The sequence below is a fragment of the Mauremys mutica genome, chromosome 5, assembly GCF_020497125.1.
Source record: "Mauremys mutica isolate MM-2020 ecotype Southern chromosome 5, ASM2049712v1, whole genome shotgun sequence".
In the NCBI taxonomy this organism is placed as follows: Eukaryota; Metazoa; Chordata; order Testudines; family Geoemydidae; genus Mauremys; species Mauremys mutica.
In genome coordinates this window covers 78612603-78630111 of record NC_059076.1, presented here as the reverse complement: position 1 = coordinate 78630111, position 17509 = coordinate 78612603, and the positions used below count along the sequence as shown (strand labels likewise).

Sequence of the window (17509 nt, the reverse complement as noted above, 5' to 3'; positions counted from 1 at the left end):
TGTGGTCCATTGTTAAAATGTAGAATATTGTTGTGAAAAGAGATAGGGCACTGTATTTTGGCTCTGCAAAATCCAGTGGCAAAGAGAAACAGCCCTTCCCAAGGGTAAGTCTATTTGCAGAATTTAAAGAACAAGTTTAATTGTTTGGTCATTTCACATAATGCTATCCTTCCTTTCTGTTGTTACATCAGCAGCACCACATCATGCAGAGGTACTGTGACAACAGATGTGGAAACTGGTGGCAAACCTAAATGTTTACTATTTCACTAAACATTTAGGACCTACTTTTTTAAATCTGCAAGTGAGGAATTCCACAAATGTGCTTACAGTTCCACACAATTATTGTAACTGTGTGTGAAAATTGTGCAACTGTGCAAATACTCATTTATGTATCTAACTGGAAATTGGATGCAGTTACCTAATTTGTGTAGGCATTTGTAATAATTGCATGCAGAAATTAGGCATACACTGCACAAACATTTTTGTACACACAATTGCATGCATATGGTTTTTGAAAACAAACCTTGAATATGTTATCCCACATATGAGCTCACTGGGAAAAAAACACAATAGAATGACATTTTTCCTTTTTGAAAATCATGTTTCCCAGGGTTATATAGAAAATGTATGTATCCCTTTTTGTTGTCTGTTTCCCAAGATTTGTATATGAGGCCTGATTCTCCACTCTATTGTACAAGTTTTATGTTGGTGTAGCATGGGCATAAAACTTGTGTAACATAGTGGAGAATAAAGCCAGCTAATTCCTCTAACCTAGAAGTCATTTCCACTGCCTTACTTTGATTTTCTATAGTTCATCAATGTCCTAAGAACAAAACAATTAAAAATCCATAAAAAGTACAATTTATCAAAAGTTTAAAAAGAAGTAGTGAGAAGCAAAGAGATGTGTTGAAACAGAGAAATCTAAATTAATATAATTTAAAAATAAATTTATAATCTCTTCTATTTCTCTGAAAACAACACACACAGAACCGACTTTTCCAAACCTAATAGTCATAAAGGCAATTTTAACAGTGAGATCCGTCATATGGCCATAACCTTTTTTTCTTCTGGGATGGTGAAAGTATACAGTGAAAGCAGACATTCATGTGGGTGAAAACAATCTTAGATAAGAAAGCATAAGCAAGGCTGACATGATCCATTACATGGTTGCCTAGGAAGCTTATGAGAGGGGTGAAACACACACAAAATTGCATACCATGTAATCATAATGAAATCCTTTCTAAACCTTGTAAAAACATCCCCAAATCCTTCTAAATGAAGTCTGTTAATGCAATTAATCCAAAATTGTGGTGTTAAAGCAGCTTACCCTGTTCATGGAGCCATGAACCTGCTCGTCTTGGCTGAAGGTTATGTACAGTCCACAGAGATGCAAAGTTAAATCACTCTTTGGTTATTAGCCCATAATATAAATTACATCATGTATGGTATGAACCCCTGTTTGTGGAAAGCCAATTTAATTCTATTACACAAACTATACTATTCTGATTTACTCTGTTGTTGAAGGATAATACAGTAGTTATAGGAAAGTAAATTTAAAAAAAAAGTGGAGATAGGAGGTTCTGAGTAAACCACAGTAAAATCTCTATGGCTGAAATAGAGAGTTTAACTGTTGTGATTTTCAAGTTGAGTGTGGGCTAGTTTGTATTTTTTAAATGTTGCAGTCAAGATAAAATGTAACCGTAACTGATATGATATCATCAATATGACTTTACACTGATAGTAATAAAACTCATTTGCATCAATGGTTTATAAACAACAGTGATAATTTAAAGTCACTGGAGTTATCACAATTTACACCTGCTGAAGATCTGGCCCCAGATTAACATAATTTTAGGATTCTAACTGATATATTAAAGACAAGAGCTTTCTCATTTAATTGTAAAAGTTATGGTTTGTATATCCACCTTGATCAAGGGCCCACAGGGAAACCCATACAATATAAATATGCATTCACTTATGTAATACAAAGTTAGTCCTATTTTGAGGTTCTCATAACCACCTCCTTGAGCTAAGGGCTCATGATTAACAATATAACACTTGAGATGCAGTGCAGAACTAATCTCTGCTGACAGTGATTCCCTGTGTGGCCTTGATCAAGTCACTTATTGCTCTTTAGGTAAAATCTTTTCCCATTTATTTACCTTCCTTAAAGAGTATTAATTAGTTTATGTTTGTACAGTGTTTTAAAGAAGTAAAGCAGTATATGTAAGGGGTTTAGATTATTACTAAATATCTAGGGTGAAATCCTGGCTCCATTGAAGTCTACAGGAGTTTTGTTATTGAATTCAATGAAGCCAGGATTTCACCCAAAGAGTTTTAACAAAACCTACTTTTGGTCCTGCTATAGCTGATAGGATACCTCATTTGCACAGTGCCTAGCACAATATTCAAAAGATGTGGACACTGGTTTAGCAACACCATGCTCTGGGCCCTTCAGCAAGCTCTGGGGAAGGCATCAGGACATCAAAGCTTACTACAAAGCTAGATTACAGTTATACTAGCTCTATTGTATGGCAGTGAAATGTGGACACTGAAGAAGGCTAAAAAGCACTGGATTGACCTTTTCAATTCTTGTCATCTTCACCAGCTGCTTCATATTAAGTACCAGGATAATATCAACAACGAGGATATTTGTAGCTGAACCCACCAGGTGACTAAAAATTACCCTGATTATGGAACCACTCATTAATGGCTCCATAGTTCATATTGCGGCTGCAGTTTTATGGTAGACTCTGTCTTCATACCCTTGACAGGTGCACTGAAAAAATGTTTTTAACTAAACTATTTTCTGAATAAATTTATTAGAGTACAGAAGAATTTTTAGCTTTTTGAATCCTCCAGGCAAATTTTATTCAAATTATTTGATGCTTAAAAATGAAAGTTTAAAAAAAATTCTCAATAACTATATTTTTCCATCTTTTAAAAAAGCTTGATTGCAACATATCAAACTTTAAATGTTAAATAATACCAAAATCCAATCTGTCCACTAAAACACTTTGAAAAGATGTATTTATAAAAATTGTGTGTATTGTCTTTTATGGTGCTATATACTATTTTAGGAAAAATGAAGGAGAAGAAGAGATGTGAATGAGTAGGGCCCTACCAATTTCAGGCTCCATTTTGGTCAATTTCATGGTCATAGGATTTAAAAAATAATAAATTCCATGATTTCAGCTATTTAAATTTGAAATTTCACGATGTTGTAATTGTAGGCATCCTGACCCAAAAAGGAATTTTTTGGGGGGGTTACATGGTTATTTTAGGGGGGGTTGTGGTACTGCTACCCTTACTTCTGCACTGTTGCTGGTGATGGTGCTACCGTCAGAGCAGGGCAGCTGGAGAGTGGTGACTGCTGGGCAGGAAGGCAGAGTCACTGCCAGCAGCAGCGCAGAAATAAGGATGGCATGGTATGGTATTGTCAGTCTTACTTCTGTGCTGCTGCCTGCAGTGCTGGGCCCTCACTCAGCAACCGCCGCTCTCCAGCCACCCAATTCTGAAGGTAGCAGTGCAAAAGTAAGGGTGGCAATACCAAGACCCCCCCTAAAGTAACCTTGCAACTCTCCCTCCCACCCATCCCCCACCGCCCACAACTCCCATTTGGGTCAGGATCCCCAATTTGAGAAACTCTGGTCTCACCCATGAAATCGGTATAGTATAGGGTAAAAGCACACAAAAGATCAGATTTCATGGGGGGAGACCAGATTTCACAGTCCGTGATGTGTTTTTCCTGGATGTGAATTTGGTAGGCCCCTATGGATGAGTCAATTATGAGAACCAGGAACTTTTTTTTTTAAAATGTGGTCTTAAATTTTGCGAAAAATTTGCAGGGCTAGAGATACTGCACTTGGAAGGAAAAATCTTCTTATTCACCAGTAGTGAGGACATCGTTCAAACCCCTAAATATTGACATGTCAGTAATAGAATGTTAATTTATTATATTAAGTAAAGGGTTAATCATATTTATAGCTATAAGTCATGTCTCTACCTCAGCTTCTGTCTTTTCTTTACTAAATCAATAATCATCCCTGGCAATCCTTATCAATGCTTGTTTCACAAGTTAGTCCTCAGTATGGTAACCTTAGCATATAAAACTGGCATAGTAAATTAGCAGTGAATTATCTTTCAAACACTGAGAATCATATTTATTTCCTAAAGGACCTCTGTGCTCTGTAAAGCTCCTTTTGTCCCCTTGCTGAACTAGGATATTTGAACCGATGTTCATTAAGTCTGGCACACTTTGGTTATGTGTGAACCCTAAGAGACTGAGTGCTTTTCAGATATTAGATATGAAACCTGGCTTGATTGTGTCCTTACCATTTTATATTTCATTAGGAAAACACCCAGAATATCTGTATCCATCTTGTTTTAAACTGATAATTGACAAGACTTGTTCATTCAGAAATAAACTTAAAACTTGCTTGTGTATAAGTTAGGGCCTCATAAACCACCTTTCATTAATATGATCAAATCTTATGTCAACTTAGTTTTATTTGAATCAGGATATTGACACTTCCCTATTTAAACCACACTAGAAGAGTCTCTGTGTACCAGGGCTGCAATTCTCAATATAGCTCTTTCAGTAACTAAATGGTCTGGCGCCAGGGCCCTCCAGGAGTTTTATTGGAATAGGTCAGTTGACCTGGTTAATCCCACTTTTATCCAGACTACATAATATGCTATTTCTCTAGTGTAAACAAAATAAGTGTTCCTATATTACCTGGGAAATTCTAAAAATAAACATTGTACAGCACTACCACTTGTTGCTGGAGGTATTTGGGTATTAATTTTCTTTCAACACGGTTGTAATCCTGAGATCAAAAGAAAGTATTCCCAACCTACCCTCCCAGCCTTTTCTGGTTGTTTTAGTTGCTTTTGTGGTAACTTTTGTCTTTTTTAAATCATATTTTACACTTTTATTAAAGAGTAGTCTTAAACTGTTTTATTTTCTGATTAGAAAGTGCAGCATGCAAGTTAATCTGGGAGAATTGTCAGGTAAGAACAACAAATACTGTTTCTGGACAAAACTTTAAGAGATATATAAATATTCCTAATTCTTAATGTTTGACTGGATGGATCCCAGCATCTCAGGTCATTATAATTTGAATCATGACCTTTGTTACTCTAAAGGTAGTTTTCCTAGGATTAGAAAGCAGAGCTGGAGAAAAGGGAATATCTCAACACATGAATTCCCTGAGAAATGTCTGAAAATGTTCAAAGACCTTCTTAAATTGCATAGACATATTAGGCAAGATCATGTGTGCTTCCAAATTTATTCTTGTAAATGTGTTAGGCCCCAAAGGACGGTTTCTTTTGTTCTAATATTATAAATGAAGTATTAGAGATGGGTGGTCATGAGCTGAATTAGATTTAGAAATAAAATAAATCAAAACTCAGAACAAACACATAATATAAAAAAAAAAACCTAGTGACAAAGGCCCCCATGTTCTACTCCCAAATAAATTCCCAATCCTGCATTTAGATACTTGGATCCTGTAGTAGGCTATACCTCTCTAACACACCTTTGGGGAGAGGGTGGGCACTGCTCCAGTCTCAGAGGGCACAGACCTCCAGCTGTGATGGTCAGGGCATCCGTCCCCTTACACCTGGCCCACGAAAAAGCAGAGTCCTAGGATTTCAGGCACTAAAGGCAGGGGGAGGGGAGTACAAGCGCTTCTCCTTTCTGAGAGGAGCAAGGCCTTCCAGCCATTTCTCTAATCTAGAGGCTTATCTTCTAGAGGCCAGGAAGCTCTGAGTTACAGTCCTGCTCAGTTAGTGTATCACGCGCAATTGAGCAGGGACCTCCCTTTTAAGGACCTGGCCTCCTCCAGGCTTGACAGGCCTCACAGGTGCCAGGGGGTTGGTGCTCACTGTGCCCAGAGGATCTCATTAATTCCTTTCTGACTGGGATGGGGATCTGACTCACCACAGACCCATTAGCACAGATCCCTCCACCTGTTCACAGTACCATAGTCTAATTCAGGGTCACAATGTAAATTCATTTGGAGAAGGAAAGCTGACAATGATGAGCAACTGCCTCGGGGTGCAATCAGCAGAATTATTGAAACTGAGGATCCACAGGATACAAATGGACAAACCATACAGAATAACTTTGTGAGCAGCATCCTGACTTTCTGCTGCATCCTGAGGCCCAATCCAGTGCTGTATGCCAACAAATTAGGGATGCAGCCAGTAGCACCACCCAAATTAACTAAGAGTTATACCCTGTGTTTGGAAAAAAAGCCCATCACCTAAAATCAACACAGGTATAATTTAATTCAGAGGATAAAATAGTAAGCCATTTAAGAAACAAGCAGCTCCTCCAGGCTATCTGCATGCTGAAAGAGACAGTATATAGAAAAATGAGTCTTTGCTAACTGGAGAGCTGCAGAAACAGGGAGCAACCACTCTATGCAGTATACTTGCATAGTATTCAAACCATTCCAGGTGAATGATAGTGCTGTTCTGAGCTGGGTTCACTTATCTTGAATGTTCTATGTCAGAGGGTTAACATCCTCTAGAGAAAATACACAGCAATGGGAGGAGGAGAACTTTGGATGAAGAATCTGCTGTTTCTACTTGGTTGGGCTTTTAGACTCACCGGGAAAAGCATATATTGAAAGTAACAGCACAAATATATCATAAGAGCCAACAAACTTTAATAACAGAGCTTTATTACAGTTCAACTGGAGGAGAAGAGGCAGAGCCACCATGGCCCAGGCATCTCCCCAGGCCTATTATACCCACTGCCCATAAGGTCCATAGCAATTTCTGGGTTAGCATATACACCTTCTTTTTGCAACTCTGTTATACGAATACTCTGCTTGTCGGTCCTCACTACAAGCCTTTATCAGCTGCCTGCATGTGTGCAGCACTCCATTTTAATTAGCCTCGAGATTCAAGGCTTAGATGGAATAGCAGGGGTCCATAATTATCTTCACGAACTAGTGATCTGCCCAGAAAATGAGGAATGAATAAAGTAATAGGCAGTCAGAGGGCACTGTTCAATCACAGAGAGGAGCTAGGAGAATGGAAGATAAGCAAGCAGGTTTTTCACTGACTTTTTGGATCTCAAATTACTAAAAACAAAAACCCCAAACAAACAAACAAAAAGACCCCCCTAAAACAACCACCACTCATTTTTATTAACAAATTGCACCAATTTTAGACATAAACATATTTCTTGTCAGAGGATTTGGAATAGATGGTTTAGGTTAAAATTGCCTGGTGCCTATGGAGTGTTTTTTTTTAAATTATTTTTACTGTATTTATTTAGGCATCCATAGTATTTTTTGAGGTCTCCTATACAAGAAATATGCCTCCTAGCCATTATTTATAATTATGCTCTCCATATGGGAGGGGGGCCTACTTTTTTCCATTTCAAGAGATTTAAGACACTAGGATTTAAATAATTGCTATTCACAAGATGCCCTTGACAAAAGGGCCCAGGATTATCTCTTTAGCAACTTCAGAATCAAAGCTGCATTATTGATATGAAGCTAAAAGGGCTTTGCAGTTCTTTATGTAATTAAAAGCAACTGTTATTATGGAAATTTCTCAGTGCAGCTGTTGTATCAGAAGAAAGGTTGCACTCTTTTCTGTCAGTAATCCCTTTAAATCTCTGACATGATTCATAGCTCCTTATACACTGTCTGTAAATTAAACAGAACTGGCTGCCTTCCATAGGTAAATGTTATTTATTTATTACCTTCACTTTCACCTCCATAAGCAAGTTTTATAAGAGCATGGTAGCAGAACTTGAATTCAGTAGATGAAACCATGATAGAATTTCCTTTAATCAGTTTAATTTTGGTTTTCTTTTTTTCAGATCCCTCATTATTTCATGTGCCCAGAAATGTGATGGACACTCAAAGAAGCCATAGGAAGACAAACCCTGTCCCTAACAGCTTACAAATTTTGTACTTGACACAGCAATCAAGGATGACAGATATGAGGGACAGGATACAGTGCTGCTGAGTTTGGCCAAGGTTGGAACCAGACTCATAATGACACTGGAAGTTTCAACCCTGCCTGGGGGAAAAGATCCTTCTGATTGGCTGCCTGCCATACCTGTTCACCACCTGGGGCATAGCAGCCAATCAGGGCTGCTGCAGGAGGTAGGCTGAGCTTTCCCCATCCCCTCAGGAGCCAAAAGAAGTTTGGGGTTGGGGAAGGGAGAAGCCCACACCATTCTCATTGTGATGGTTAGGAGGAAGCAGAAAGAATCTAACAGCTCTGAGTGGCTCTGTTCCCTCCACTGCACTTCCCTCATGTGAACAGTGCATCATTCTGCTCTTTGTTCCTCTCCATTCCCCTCTACAAGCTCCTTTGCTTCTCCCCTCCCTCTCCCGGTCTGTCCTGGCAACAACCAGCATGGAGAGGAGAAGAGGGGAGTGAAGAACCCCAAGAGTTGCTGCCCCCCTCTGGAGCAGGGACCAGAGGTGAGGCTGGGGGCAGTGCAGATATAGGGGCTGAGGGGGTGCATAATAAATGTGGGAACTGGAGGATGAATAATTAATTAGAGGGCTGAGGGGAATAAATAATTAATTAGAATTGGGGGTCTGTGGAGAAGCTTGGAGCTCCTTACCATCTGGCTGGCTCAGGCAGGGAGGGAGAGCTCCTGCAGATTTGGGGACCAAAATCACCTTGCTCCATACATTTGGGAGAGTGGGTGGCACTAAATGTCACATCTGTTGGGGATGGGTAGAGGGGGAGTTCAAAAATCAAATGTCAGCTGCCAAAACACCATGTGATGTCTTTTTTAAAATAAATAAATAAATAAATAAAAATCTCATGGTTTTGGGGCCAATCTCATGATTTTTTAATGTTTGGGATTGTCAGCCCTGGAGATGGGATGAGGGTTACAGCAATAGGATCACATGATTACTGAGGTTAGGCATTCATGTTTTGTACGTTTTTTGTTTTGGTTTTGTTTATTTTGTTTTCCTTGAGAGTATTTTTACAGTTTGAACAGTTTGCTGTGCTTGTACCTTTAACTTTGTCTCTTTTGGACTCTATGTATTGTGCCCCATCCCCCCCTTGTGTGCTTTGTAAAATCTTTACATTTTGTACTAGTACATATTGTGGATTGTCACAGGCTGAGCATGTTTTTCTAATGGTCCTAGGCCCAGCCCTGACCCATCTCCCTCCCCTCTTGGATTGTATGACTGAGAGAGCAAGTGACTGAGAGGCAGGCTGCTGTTAGTAGGAAGGAGAGCTGGCACAAGGACTGGCACTGTGTTTGGAGGCTTTCCAGAAACTGGAACAGGACCAATGGTGGTTTCCTCTGAGAAGGAGCTAGTGAAGGAGCCCAGGAAGGGTTTTTTGTAAGAAGCCAGAAAAGACCAGAGAGGAGGCCTAAGGCTGTGCCTCAGAAAGATATTAGGGGATGTAATAGGGTGGCCTGCCCCTTTAAGGGCCAGAGGCCTTGGGCGGGTCAGCACCAGTCTACCAGTGCAGAGTTGGCCATAAGAGGAAGGAAGTCCAGAAATAGAGTGCTGGCTGGAGAGGGAAGCAGAAGGCAGTGAGGAGCTAGTGGCTCATAGAACATTCCAGGCTTGAGAAGGAGCAGGGAGCAACCCAGGAGCCAGGGAAGGGCTGAGGGGAGAGAGGAAGAGGAGCCTGGGAAGGTTGAAAGTGGAGCCCAGAGACTGGGCAGAAGAGCATGTGAATTGGAGAAGGGAAGACAGAGCCCTTGGTAAGAGGGGGCTGGGCCCAGTTTGAGAATGGGGCAAAGACTCTGTGTCTTGTGCTTGTTTTGGACTTGTAAGGACTGGAAGGGATGGACTTCTTGTTAATGGAATGTCTGAAGGGTTAAATGTAGGAGGGGAAACTGAGGCAGAACTGCTGCAGAGTCCACCCCTGGCCATGAGGGGGCACAGTGGAAGTGGCAACCCTGTAACAGGGAGAGATTTCTATACTGGGAAGTCAGGGGGAAAGGTCTGACATATGGACAGGCATTGTAGGAAGTGGCACTGAGAAACAGGGAAATAGGGTAGCCTTGGGTTTAACATAAACTCCTGCCTCCAGTTTAGTGTTGAAGTCTGGTGTAGTAGGAGGCCTCCATGCATGGCCCTACAGAAGTGGTATGGGAAATTGCTACACAAAGAGGCTAAGGAGTGCTGAGTCTGGGGAGGGCCAAATAAAAATCTGTTTTGTTTTTGTTTGATTTCCAAAAGGGAGGACCCTTGCTTTGACCAGAAATCCAGTGCAACCAAGACCATATCAAACTATCCTACAGCAAGGAAAACAGAAGCACGAGATTATGACACAGGGAAATCGTGAACTGGAAGTGTTACAGAGCAATGATGGGGAAATAAAGGCAGTGATGCCATATAGGTAAGAAGCCCTTTGTATGGACCATTATCTGAAAAACCTTGAGTTATGAAACTCTGTAGATCTCTGAACTAAATTTCTGATAATTACTCTCTTTCACTTGCAATATCTATAGATGACTCAATCCAAGCTAACTTGAATATGAGTCAACTGAAGGTAAATAGACTTTGCCCTCAAAATAGAAGAAAATAATTTATACTTTTTTCTAAGGTGTTCTTGATACTTACGGAGGATGTAATTGTTCTTTAGACTTTTGTGATGGCTATTACATTATTTTATTAACCAATGTCAGCAATGATCTCAGACACACAGAATAAACCATATAAAAACAGTCAGCCCCTCTTCCCTCCTAACAGAAAGCCATGAGAATAGATAGGTTTGAAACTACACCCATGAAATTAACATATTTTGGTTTTGACCAATGAGAAATGTAAGTTCCACATTTGTTGCTCTCCACTACGAACCACCTACCTTCATCTTTCAGAAGTTCAGGTCTATGGGCCAGATTGCCAGCTGGTGTAAATCTGTGGCTCTCCAAGGAAGAGAGTGGAAGGATGCGGATTTACACCAGCTGAGAATCTGGCTCTATGGATTGCTAGCAAGAGTATCTGTGCCGATTTTTAACTGTTGAAGCAGTTGCAGTCTCTCAGGTGGCCAGGCCAACTTTATAGATCAATGTCAACAACACTCAGAATTGCTGCCAGAAGCAAATAAAAAGGCAGTGAAGTTTTTAAATAATTGGTGTAATATGCTCCCTGTGGTTAACACAGCCAAGCAGGTGGGCAGCCCCATTTTGCATCAGCTGTATCTTCTAAGCAATCCACAAACAAAGGGTTGTGATAAATTGAGTTGGGAGGGAGGTGTCTGAGATACCATGGGGACTAGTGTTACAATTGGTCTTATTTAACATCTTCATTAATGATCTGGAAGAGGGATTAAGCAGCACATTAATTAAATTGGCAGATGTTACACAGAAGTAATTCCAAGGGTCCTCAATAGATTATGAATGTGAACAGATATTAACAAAACACAATTCAGTTTGGGGAAAATGTAATCTCATTGCCTGCAGCTATCTGAGTCACTTTGCTATTTGGATCTGTTTTCCTGTGGGTTTGCCACCCTTTCTAATTTGTATATCCAGTATGTTTGAACACTGTTGAATTTATAACCAACATTAATGAGAAAAGAGCAGCAGCCGCCATACAGGATACAAGAAAAGTGCTTGTTTTGGGTATAGAGGGATAATGGGGTAAGAAGGTTTCTTGCTTTTGAGAAGGAATTTTGTTCAAAAACATCTCTGGAAACCCTAAAAGTGATCTGACCTAGGCTACAACTATCAGGAAAAATCACTGCAGATGTTTCACTACTGTGACAAAGCAGTTCCACAGACCAACTGGAAACATTTTGGACATATGTCCACCGATGATCCATGAGAGCAGGCGACTGGACTTGATGACCTCTCGATGAGGTCCCTTCCAGCCCTACAATCTATGATTCACAGATGCAGAATTACTGCTGTCGATACTTTCTCATCCTATCTGTGTCACCTCACTATCACCTGAATCTAGCTTGAGCCAGATCAACTTCAAGGTCCCTAATGGCAGTGGGAAAATAAAAAATCTGTACTTTCAAAGATTGATTACATTTAATCCTATATTCCTTTATGTCCCTGTGATGGGATGGACACCCCACACTAGCACTGCAAGAGCTGAATTAAGCCAGGTGGGCCCAATCAGCTAATTAGGCTGCAAACCTAGGCTGGAGACAGCTAAATAAAGATAGGCTCACCCGTGTATGAACAGACAGGGCCTGTATTAATCAAGGTAGCTGGCAGTAAAGAGGGGCTGCTGCTGGGAAAGACTGCAGGAAAGTAGGCTGTAGTCACTCCTTCAGTGGAGGAGACTTGGAGGCTGGCAAACACAGAGCGGAGGGAAGCCTAGGGAAACAGCTGCAAGAGGTAGGACTGTATAGGGACTGCAGCTGCTTGTTATAAGGTCCCTGGGTTAGAACCCACTATAGAGGGCAGGCCTGGGTTCCCCTACCAGCCAGTGGGAAGTGGCAAGGGTGTTGGAGGCACCAGTCAGAGGAGCAGGCCTGGAAAGACTGAATTCCCTGAAAGGGGAGGACTTTGGTGACCTGGCTGGTGGGCTAAGCCACAGAGAGGAAGCTGCAGACCCAGGAGTGAGTAAGGCAGTAGAGCAAGATGAGACTGGAGAAGACTATACTGGAGGGAGAGCTCAAGCTGGCAGAGCTAATCCCCAGGACAGCCAGTAGGAGGTGCTGTTTGTGGTGAGTAGACCCCATGACATCCCCCTATTACCATAATATTTGAGTATTTCACAATGTTTAATGAGCTTGAAATGAAAGTGTCTTAAGGCTTTCTCTTATCCTCAAAATGGATCAACCCACAGCCCAAGAAATCTCACTTTGTCTTGTAGCTGGCTAATCGGGTCAGGTGCTGTGGCACAAAAGAAAAGAACAGAAACACTGACGAGCTCATCCACCCTAGATGAAGTCTACGGGAGTCTCAACAACCCCTTGTTGCCAACAGTATGATGGATGGTGCTAGATCTAAAAGTAGAAGCATTGACAACTGACCTCTGTTGTCCTCCCCATCATTAACTAACAAAACAATGTAGTCTCCATGATTTACCCACATTGAACACCTGATTGAAAGTGATTAAGAAAATCTGAGATCTCTAAATGGAGCCAAAGTTGCTCCTCTACAATCTTTTCAGTAATCTGGTTTTGTATTTTCAGCCCAGATGGGAAAGAGAGCCTCCATCAACTGCATAACTTCTAGTTAAGTTAAAGCACATCTTTTTAGGAAGACTATCAAAGTTTATTTAAGGACTTCAAGTGATGGTGAATACATCACTTTTTTCTTTGGTAAGTTGTTCCAGTGGTTAATTATCCTTGGTTTCAGTTTGATTTTTGTCTCTCTTCAACTTCCAGGCAATGGCTCTTGTTAGGTCTTTGCTAAATTAAAGAGCTCTCTACCGTCATCTTCTCCCTTGCAACTATTCTTAAATCATGATCTTGTCACATCTTAATCTTTCCTTTGAGAAGCTGAATAGAGTGAGCTTCTTAAGTATCTCACCATTAATCAGGTTTTTTTCAGACCCCAGATCATTTGTGTGGCTCTCTTGAAAGACTGGAAAGAGTTCAGAACATCCTCTTTGAAGTAAGGACACCAGAACTGGACACAATATTCCCGTGAGGTTCTCACCAATGCCATATATGGAGGTAGTTTCACTTCTGTACTTCTACTCAATATTCTCATGTTTATATCTCCAAAGGTCACATTAGCCATCTTAGCCACAGCATTACACTGGCAACTAATGTTGAGTTGATTGTCCTACATGTCTAGCAACTCTTCAAAATCACTGCTTTTCTGAATATGTATGTAAATATGAACTAAATTAATTGTTCTGAGATGTACAACCTTGCAGTTGGCTGTATTAAAATGCATGGTGTCACTGAGACCAGCTTACCAAGTGATTCAGATCATGCTATATAACTGACCTGTCACTGTCACTGTTTGGCACTCTATCAATTTTTGTATCATCTGAAAACTTTACCTGCGATGATCTGATATTTTTTTCAGCTTGTTGCTCAAGACATTGAATAGCAGTGGACCAAGAACAGATCCCTATGGAAAACCACTAGAAACATCCCAATTTGATAATGATTTGCCTTTGACAATTACTATTTGAAATCACTCCACTACCAGGTTTAAAAAAACAATATAGTACATATTAAATTATTAGAAAGTATACACTAAGACTTTAACCAAAATGTCATGTGGTTTAAGTATATTATGTCAACATAGTTAACAACCAAATATATAACTTCATAAAAAAACAAACAAGACCATTTTTATAAAATGTTTATTAGCATTAATTATGCTAAATTTAGTAACTGAATAAGTCCTGTATCACTGGTTCAATGATTTTGCTCAGGATCAATATCAAGCTACCTGGAATAAAATTACCCAGGTCATCCCATTTACCCTTTTAAAATATGGACACAACATTAGTTTATTTTTTTTAAAAGTGCTTGTTAAATGTCTACTCAACAGTTTTTTTTTTTTCATTTTGTACAATGTTGACTATTCCATGAAGAGCAAAGGGATTTTTTAGTGGCGCAGAGCGTGTGTGGGTCCCACTTACTTCAAATTGAGGTATGTCTGCTTCGCAGCTCTGAAAATCAAGCCCATGGTTTCAAAAATCACAGAATACAAAGCTTCCTGACTCCTCAAAAGTCACAAATACATGAAATGTGTGACTGCTATGTAAAGATTGACAGTGTGAAGGGCTTAATACAAATCAAATGAGTTCTCTGCAAAAATCAGGTAGGCACGGAATGTGTATATCCCAGTTATAGTGTGCACTGTTGGCATTTCACTCAGAAACTAGATGTCTTTGTGAATCAAAGATAACTCACCCCAGAGTGTGTTGATTTTAACAGTAAAGAATGTATCTGTAGCACACAATTTTCTGTTTTTGTGGTGCTCGAAAATATACAGTGGCTCTACTCATGAATATAGAAAACAGGCTCATGATACAGCAGCGCGCTCAGGAGGAAGTTGGAATTATAGCAGAGTCTGAGCAAGCTTAATGCAGAGATTTCTGCAAGTGCAGCTGTCAAACAGAAGAAAGCTGGAGAAAACAAGAAGGTGACAGGCTGGGAAGAAAGAGAAATAGCATAATATAAAGTGAGTTAATGATGCTAGCAATTTTTAGCCATTCAGAAGGCAAGGACTGCAAGACAAGCTGGCACATTGTGATTTATGGGTATGAAGTAGGCAATGTGACTGTCTGTGTCTGTGTGTGTATTAAACTTGCAGGATAAGCTCAAATGTTCAGGTTCTCTGCTGAGCATCAATACAATAGTTATAAAGAATGTTACTGGAGTTTTCTAGTTAAGAGTTGCTACTTGTCTAATGTTGTGAATACACGCTAAAGGGGATAACTTACTATTGTCAACACAGTAAAATAAAAAACAAAGTATGTTTCCCATCTCATGCCAGTTCCAGACAGGTGCTGCTCCATTACCTTCAGCAAGGTTGCTCCTGATTTATCCTAGTTTGGACCAGATTCTCCTACGCTATCTATTGCTGCTAATTTTTTTAACCTACTTTGGAGGGATTCCTAGCAATGATTTGAGCCAGGCTTGGGATGGGGTCATTTCTTTGTAAGATTCTGGTCCACACAACTTTGCTACTGCTCCTCTCACCTGCCTCACAACCTCCTAGTTATTTCAGTATTGAGCTTCTTCAAGGAAAAATTGCCATTCATGACACAGCATGTAGAGGTCTAAATGTCATTAAATCTGACCACTAAACACATGAGGATTTGGACTCTGCTCATTAGAGCTGAAAAGTCCGCATACTCATACTCGAAAGTCCACTCTATCATATATCCCCATAAGTATGAAAAACCTTAAACAGAATAATTGAATCATTATTTCTATGCTACTTATCGTTCATAATGATTTCCTTTTAGTGTTTCTTAAAGTTTTACTGGATTTCCTTCACAGTATCCAGTAATATACAAATAATTCTGATTTTTAAAGGGTTCCTTTCAGATGATGTTGAAGTCTAGTTAGCAAATTTTTTTTAACGTTACAGAAAAGCTGGAAATGATGATGTAACAGAAAAATCAGCCCAGAACTGATTTTCCCCCACCCCCCCTTAGAAGTTTAGTGATTCCTTTGTATCTCAGTACTATCTGTGACCGAACTGGGAAGCAAGGGCTGGCTTGAACTGAACTGTGGAAAAGAGGAATGATTATTTCATAATCAAAGTAAACTAAAGTTAGGTGGGGATAAGGACATAGGTGCTCTTGCTGTTCCTATTTATTTAGATTGTTGTAGGTGGTACTCTAAACAAGTGAAGCTCTTTCAAAATATTGAGGAAAACACAGTCCCTGCAGGACTGGAGCCTCAGTAAGTTATTTTAGTAGTTCAGAGTGATTTAAATGAAAAGAAGGTAAGTGGTGGCTTTTTTTTTAAATATGGATTGGCTCTGGAAGGGAGTCCCTTGCATAAGGGGTAGTATGAAAGAACTTATTTGTGCTTGAACATTAAGGAACAAATTGTGACTGCCTGTATGAGTAAACCAGGAAGAAAGCCCCTGCTCACCTAGTACAATTAAGCAGATAGCAGATATAACCTGGCTGCCCTCATCAAGGTGCTCAAAGGTATGTGTATGCTGGCTAGTATCAGCTGGAGCACTTGAAATTGAAAAGAGGTCAAATATAGGTAATGCAAGCCTGAGTCCGAAGTCCTGTCTCCTGCTCTCCACTTAAGACAGCACTAGCAGGGAATTGCTGGGAGAATGCCCATTTTCAAAGTGCACTCCAGTCCCCCAGTGCCCAGAAGAGGCACCGTCTTTCTTTACATATGCTTCAGGCAGTGCACCTCCATTTCCCCACTCTTTTCTAGCCTCCATTTCCCTCCTCCTTTCTAGCCTTGTACAAAGAGACATAATCTAACTCTAAAGATCCCATGATTCTCCAAAATTAATGGCCAAAGCTTTCCCTCCTCAGTGTTTGTGCAGTATGCTGGCTACAGCCATCCATATGAGAAGTGGCTGCACTTCATTGGTACTACATGTACACTGTATGATTTGTGAATGCTTTTAGTGGTGTTGGGATCAAAGGTGTGTTATGAACATTACCTACAATTGGCACAGTCCTAGATTTCAAGAATCCTGAACTAATTTGACAGAAAAAATTGTGGGTATTATGTTTAAAAAAAATCTATCCAATCTTGAAACTATGCCCTGTTTCAAGTTTTAGTTCCCATCTTCTTAAACTACTTTCTCTCTACTATCCTGGGGCCAACATAGCTCTGGTGTAAATAGCTGTAGCTCTCATTGCTCCAGGGATGAATTTAGTACCTGCTACCTACTCCTTTAAAAAAATGCCTCAGTGATGCTTTTAACATTGAAACAAGAATCTGAAGGAGTAAATTATCTAACAGGAATGATGTTTGATGCTTAGCCTGTCAAAGGAAACTTGTCTCAGTACTTTGTTAAATAATGCTAAATCAGCATAGGCACAGCAGTTGACATTTTCAATGAGAAGTAAATGCATGGTCAGGTCATCTTATAGTGGTCACTGCAATGATGGTAGCTTTCAAAGTGACAGGA

The 17509-nt window shown here is 40.1% G+C and overlaps 1 protein-coding gene and 1 long non-coding RNA gene across 2 annotated transcripts in view; one reads left to right on the top strand and one right to left on the bottom strand.

Moving 5' to 3' along the window:
* The window catches only part of NEIL3 (nei like DNA glycosylase 3), a 45735-nt gene extending 34890 nt beyond the window's left edge, over window positions 1-10845 (bottom strand). Inside the window, exon 1 of the mRNA XM_045019468.1 lies at window positions 10825-10845. Coding sequence (XP_044875403.1) covers window positions 10825-10830 — 6 coding nt within the window. The 5' untranslated portion in view covers window positions 10831-10845. The remainder of the gene's footprint in view (window positions 1-10824) is intronic.
* Window positions 9531-14076, top strand: LOC123371683. Its single transcript, XR_006579903.1, has 5 exons — window positions 9531-9715; window positions 10197-10356; window positions 13114-13242; window positions 13475-13599; window positions 13961-14076. It is a non-coding gene; the product is annotated as an uncharacterized LOC123371683 (long non-coding RNA).
* The last annotated feature ends 3433 nt before the right edge of the window (window positions 14077-17509 follow it).